This window comes from Microtus oregoni, unplaced genomic scaffold (assembly GCF_018167655.1).
Source record: "Microtus oregoni isolate MIOR12 unplaced genomic scaffold, Mior012 000001F_ref0000356, whole genome shotgun sequence".
NCBI lineage: Eukaryota > Metazoa > Chordata > Mammalia > Rodentia > Cricetidae > Microtus > Microtus oregoni.
This window is the reverse complement of record NW_024543060.1, coordinates 67692454-67699210: the sequence shown is the minus strand read 5'-3', so window position 1 is coordinate 67699210 and position 6757 is coordinate 67692454. Positions and strand designations below refer to the sequence as shown.

The window sequence follows — 6757 nt, the reverse complement described above, 5'->3', positions numbered from 1 at the left end:
CCTGCACACTGCAGGCTTGCTCGAGCAGGCCAGAACTCGCTGCTAGCCTTTGCTCCTGTAAGGTAGAAGCAAACAGCGAAGCTGGTCAGCCTGCAAAGAGTCCCAACAGTGAGCTAAGTCCTCGGGTAAACCTAGTGCAAGGAAAGGACCCAGATGGGTGGCTCCTTCCATCTCCCTCTTTGGTTTCTGTAAACACGGCCCCGCCTCTCTCCGCCCCAGTTCACTCCTCCCCACGCCCAGATTTTGGAGGGACCCAGGTCGCTAAAGCTCGCCTCGAGCCCAACCCTCCTCCCCGCGGAGCTTGCACCCCCTCCAGCCTCAGCTAAGACCCGGAGAGGTGGAATTTCGATTTGAAACTCCTGAGCCAGGGCTGGCGCTGGGCATGCTCAGTGCCGCTGCGCGTCGGGCTGCTGCTAGCTGCACTGGCAGCAGAGGTGCTGCCTGGCTCCGAGACTGGCTCTGGAGTCCACCCCACTGTCACCGCCTGCTGCGGGCTACCAGAAGGCCAAGCTCTCATCTTCTTTGAGTGCCTTGCCCCCGCCCGCCTCGAGTCCCCATCACCCGCAGCATCCTGCCCACCCCTTAGGGAGGTGAAGCCAGAGCTGGGCTCTGTCGGCGGCGCCACACACCGTTCTGCGAACCCCAGCCGAGGACCCTTTCATCGGATGCCTGGGATCAGAGGACTCTTGGCAGTGGTCCTCTCAAACAACACTTTGCTTGGAGTGGGGTCGCGGCGGAGTTTCTCCTCCGCCCCTCAATGCACACACTATGAGGAGAGCAGTCGGTTTCCCGGCGCTGTGCCTGCTTCTTAATCTTCACGCTGCAGGTAAGGGCTTGCGGGGCTCAGAGCTGGAGCTGAGGGTAAGATGAGAAGCATGCTTAAGGACTCCCGGGAAAGCTTGCCTAGCAGAAGAAGGTTTGGGATAGCATCTGAGGGGTGAGAGAGTGCACCTGTTGGAAGGGCTGGCTGGACCTGAAAACTTATGCTAAAATCAGCACTTCATTTTTACCTTGCACGACTACGAGTGAACATTTTTAAATTTGAATGTAGATTTGTTTCGCCCCTCCATCCAGCTCCCCTGCTTGTGCTTCTAGGCTTTGCACTTGGTTGCACAGTTTGCAGGAGAGAGACCAGACATCCTGCTGGATAGAGCCCTCTCTACTGCAGCAGCTACATCTGTAAGGTTCCACGGTTTAGTGAGCGAGCGCTCACAGGGATGCTCTGACTGTAACCTGATGAACCACATCTCTACCCCTAACAGCCAAATACATGGTTTATTAACAGCGCTGCTCCAGGCTGTTTGGGCTCCTGCCCTTGTCACTCGAATTTTCTGAACCAATAAGAGTCAAGAAAGGTTCCAAATGGGAGCCTTTTCTCCCTTTCAGCACCATGGTCAGTATCCGCAGTCAGTAAAGATAAACCCAGCCACACTCAGAAACCAAGCTAGGGCTTATCACTGTCTTCATAGAATAGACTGGAAGAGAGACAGGGAGAGAATGCAACCAAATAAAAATAGATTCGATACGAGAAACGATATCAGGTCTAGGGACGCAAGCCAGATAAAGTGCCTCGGGATTTTATATTCAGTGTCACCTGGCACCTCTAATACAGTGAACAGGCATGCTGGACTGCACTCTGTATAATTTTCACACACACACACACACACACACACACACACACACACACACACACACACACACACCACCACCACCACCACCAAAATAAAACAAGCCAGAGCTGTTTAAGGGACCCTGCTATGACAGCAATTGCCCATGCAATATCCCTATAGCCTTTCTTTGAGTTTGGTTCTCATCCGTTCATACACATTTATTTCTCTAAGTATATTGAGTGGGGGTGCATTATATTACTGTGTCCATAAGCACAAAACATGGCTGTGAGACAGTAATCCTTGTGGTAGTTCTTTAAAAGAGTGGGTGCTGTTTTTCCATATTTGCAATAACGGGAATAAAATATAGTACTTTCTTTTCCTAGCGATTGCTTAAATGCTCTGTGAATTTAGAAGCAAACGATGTATAGAAATAAGACTATAATTAAGCATGCATGTTAATTATTATAATTGCAGCATTACATTGTGGAGTTTTAGGTGGTTCTCCAGTATCTTGAAAATCAGTGGGAGAAAAAGCTATAACTCGGTTATTAAATTATTAGGAAACAACTATAATGAATTACTTCATTGCCATATATAATTACTTAATGTTAAAATATAGGGTGAAAAGCATACAGGCTGTTCTTGTTTTCCATCCCACAGTATTTAATGCCACCCCTGACAGAACTAACCATTGCCAAAAAAAGTTTTCATTGCTATCAAGTTAAATCATTAATTATCTGATAAAAACATCAGTGTAGTTATTTTTGATAATTATATATAAATACATATTCAGGATTGTAATGTATGCATCTTAGGTAGTTATAATCATTAAGTTATAAATAGACTCGATGTTAAATGTGTGAAAAAATATTACTAATTTGTTATAGATGAACCCTAATGATAAGGAAAATAGAGGACTTTTTTTCATCAGAGGGGAAACCTAGAAATCTGTATTCCCTGGTGATACCTGCAGCTTTGCCTAGGGGGTGTTGCCAACGTCAAAGCAAAACACTCTGGTTTTTTTTTTCTTAATTTTCAGAAAGACTAAAAATAAGAGCAAACAATTTTAGCTTCCTAAGGCAACAAGTGCACTGTTATATGTTTCAGATTTCAGTTGCAGTAAGCTGCATGTGCATTCATTGTCTAATACAGTGCTTTAGGATGGGGTTTTGTCAAAACAGATTGCAAGTCTGATATTGTAGTTGTCTTGCCAGCTTCATTTTGGATTCAATTTAATTTTAAACAGCAATTTGTGGGTCACAAGCTGTCATCAGATTAAAATACATCACGGTTACCTAATAATACTGTTTGGGCTTTTCATTAGAACTCAGATAAACACAGATTTCTTGATCTATGCTCCCATCGAATTTGGTAATAAGAATATAAGTGGCTAGGAGAACAAAGATCAAGAAGCCTCTAAGCCTTTTACTTGTTGAATGTCTGAGTTTATCTCTTATGAAGAGAGCCACACTCCCAGGTCTCAGGCTGGCTGTACAAAGGAAGGCAGAGACATTTGTACATTTTAGCCTCTGGGCTGAAAAGCTAATTGATCCCTATCACTTATGCCCAGGCCACTAGGAACCACTTAATGGTGGCACAAATGATGGTATCTAAGAATGCTCTAGAAATGGGATAAATTAAATAATGGGATGAGATGTAAGTGTTCTCAACTGTACTGGGAATTGTCGCCTGGGGCATGGCCATGTCTTTAAGGATAAGGCTGCAAATCACTTTCAATATGAGTGTTATCTCCAATTACCTGGCATGGCTGCCTATGGCGTGGTGACCCTGAGGCCTGTCAGTATCAATAGGGGGTAAACATCGTGATCTGTTTGCAATGTCTGTACGAAGGGATTACAGTGTGCAATGAAGTTGTCATTCCTGCATAAGATAAGCCAAAGGAGATGCAAAGCTCATAGCTTGATAGAGAAGTTGAATGTTATATGACAGATAATTGCCTTAGATATTAGGAAACAACTTTACTTATTGTACATCCAGTTGTTCATGCTACAGGCAAGAATAACAAGATACAATAAAACTGACAACATAGTCTAGAACAGGGGGGAAAATCAGGTTTCCAGATCTATTACTGCATAGACCATGAAAATCAAATTCCTAATACAACCAAGAATACTTTCATCCCATGCCATCAGCCAGTTTCTGCCATTTATGGAGCACACAAAGATGCCATCATTTCTGTCATCGTAAAATAAGGGCTGGAAACTCAGGCAAAACCAGATCTAATAGAACAGGACACTATCAAGTTAGTGGTGACAAATCCTTTTTGCTTGCCTGCCCTTATTCTTCACACCTTCTGGGATCCAGTGTCACAAATATATTCCAGTTCAGAAGCCCACATTATATACATGCTAGAAACAACTAAAAGCCACGCCAATGATAAAATTGCTTGAAGAATAACTGTGTGGAAGATCCACAGACAGCTTGTTTACTTCAGTCCTCCCTCTCATCCTTGGCCCAGTGAGTCATATTCCAATTGAGGAGATTATGATAATGTGGTAGTATTTTCAAAGCCAAGGAGTAAATTTCTCCTGATAGCCTTAAAGTTATCTTCTAAAAGCTTCCCTTCCCAGCTGAATGCTGTGATAAGAGAAAGGCTGACTTCAACCCATGACACTGCCCTCGGCATTGGAAAAAGGGGACCGCAGATTTCCACCTTGTACTTCCCAAATTACACACACTTCTTCAGGATGTGTCTCAAAGGTACCCTTTGACCTCCAGAGAACTACTTAGCAAATTTATCTAGTCTTCTAAAAGGTCAGAGTTCCTGTCATGGAGTCATAAGGATCTAGGAAGTCATTTGCGAAGTCGCATGCTCAAGTAAAACAGCAGACTACCAAGAAAATAATGTAAAATACTTTATGATTTTATAGTGCCTTTTGGTAGTTCAAAATCAAAGATTTCCCAAAACCAACACAGTCCTTAATTCCCCGGACCTGTTGGATTTTCTTCGTCCATTGTCTTTCACATATACCCCCCCCACCCCATTACTTTCTTCTTTTTACCAATCTCTGGTCACATTGGTCTCCTTCTTCCTCGAAAATATCAGGCATGTATGTATCTTGCATATTTTTTTTACTTTGTTGAAGAAAGTCATTTCATGGCTTAACCTATCAATGATTTTAGATTTTGGTCTTTACCAAAATTTTACCTTTTTAGTGGCAATTTCTCTTCTGAGTGTCCTTCATATTCCCCTCTTTTAGACTGATATCAACCCTTCCTCAATTTCCTTCCCAGAGGTCATACCATCTAGCATAAAAATACTTTTCTTGTTTGTTTATTGTGTTCCCTTCTCTACATGGAAATGTAAGTCCTTGAGGGTTATTTGTCTATTTTGATTTTGGCTGTATTTATCAGATATCATGTCCTGTCTAGTACATAGGGTGTTGTGTGACAAGACTTTTCCTGGGGAGATGAAACACACATATGCCTACTTTTCTCACGTAGGGATCCAATGACAGACCAAAGTACAAATACCACCAAAGTCTAATTTGGTGAACCAATGAGTTTTGTGGGGGTGACTTACAGTAATAAGGGTGAGGATTTACTTACATGAGAAGAAATGACTCAAAGATAGTTGCATGCATCACCAAAGACCACCCTGGTATGGATGACAATTCAGAAAAAAAAAAAACTGGGAACCTGGAGCATACTGCACCCTGCACTACAACAGGCTTGAAAGTGTCATTTCTAGGTGACTTGTTTGTTCTAAACCTCTTCTGGGCAGATGGTCTGGTCTCAGAATCTTCTTTGTAGCTCTGCTTACCTTTAATATTTTCTCTTGGGAGGGAGGGGCCTAGTCAATCTGGCTAGTTTCAGGGACTTCCTGAAGCTAATTTTCTGGTTTAAGGATCTTCCCTGCAGGATAGAATGTTTCAATCTTCAAGAAAACTGCAACACACCAAAGTGGTCCTTGGTATAAATGTTTCTAATTTTTGAATATTATTTAATGTTGGTGTTCTCAAGATATTCTTTTTATTTTCTACTTAATCTCATTGGATAATTATATTTAGAATTGCATGTCAGAGATCCCCAAATCCTTATTTTTAGCTTAAATTTGTCTCCTGAACTCTAATACCTTGCTTACCACTACCTAGACTCATTGGATACTCCAAAAGAATGTAACATCCAACTGTTTATACTCCACACATGACATTATAATCCCTTATTTTTAATCTTCCATGTCGCAGAGAATAATGCCAAGATCCTCAGCTTCACCTAAGCCTGAAACCAATAACTCATCCTAGACCCTTTGTACTGATCATCACTGTGACAAAATACAGCATAAGAAACAGCTGAAGGTATGAAATAGGTATTCTGGTTTAGAGTTTTAGGAAATACATTCTATCATGGTTGTGAAGGCCTGAGAGCAGAAGCAAAAAAAAAAAAAAAAAAGCTGGTTACATTGTATCCACAATTGTGAACAAGTGGAATCAGGCTATAAAAATCTCAGGCCATACTGCCCCAGTAACCTACTGCCTCCAGTATGGCTCAACCTTCTAAAGATTTCAGGACTTCACGCACTGGAGACCAAGCATGCCAACACATGAGCCTATGGGGGACATCTTATGCTCAAACTACAACAGTCTACCTATGCTGCTTTGATGCTGAACATTCTCAATTCTTAAAACTCAAGTCTTCTCCCCTTCAAGTCCATGCCACTGCATTGAGATCTGGATCCTTGTTACTACTAATCAATCTCATGCTGAACCTGTCTTTCATAATAATGTCCTAAGTAAATTCTAAAAACGTGTGAGTCTTTTTATACAGTTATCTAACAAAGCTGTTGCTTTTTCCCTTACCTGCTGTAAAATCCAAATACACAGGCATTACAAAGTCTTTCTCAATCAGAGTAACTGTAGTCATATTTTCTGTCAACATTCTCTCCATTTCATAGTATTGTCAGACTGATAACCAAATTCTGTTATTGACATGTTTTGCCTCCTTTTTCACGTTATTTTTTTCTTAACTACCCTATTATATTTTTTTCAAGACAGCTCTTACTATAACTTCAACTTTTAATTATATAGTGCCTACTTTGAATCCTCCTTGACACCCTACCTCATTCAAGCAACTTGCTTACATTTTCCTCATAGGCAGGTACATTCCTGTAGCAATGCAGTAAATCA

At 41.7% G+C, this 6757-nt stretch overlaps 1 protein-coding gene across 2 annotated transcripts in view; it reads left to right on the top strand.

The window, feature by feature from the left end:
- Positions 1–312: 312 nt before the first annotated feature.
- Positions 313–6757, top strand: part of Ptprr (protein tyrosine phosphatase receptor type R) — a 235564-nt gene continuing 229119 nt past the window's right edge. For both annotated transcript variants that reach the window (XM_041673784.1, XM_041673776.1), the window contains exon 1: positions 313–826. In XM_041673784.1, coding sequence (XP_041529718.1) covers positions 769–826 — 58 coding nt within the window. In that variant the 5' untranslated portion in view covers positions 313–768. The remainder of the gene's footprint in view (positions 827–6757) is intronic.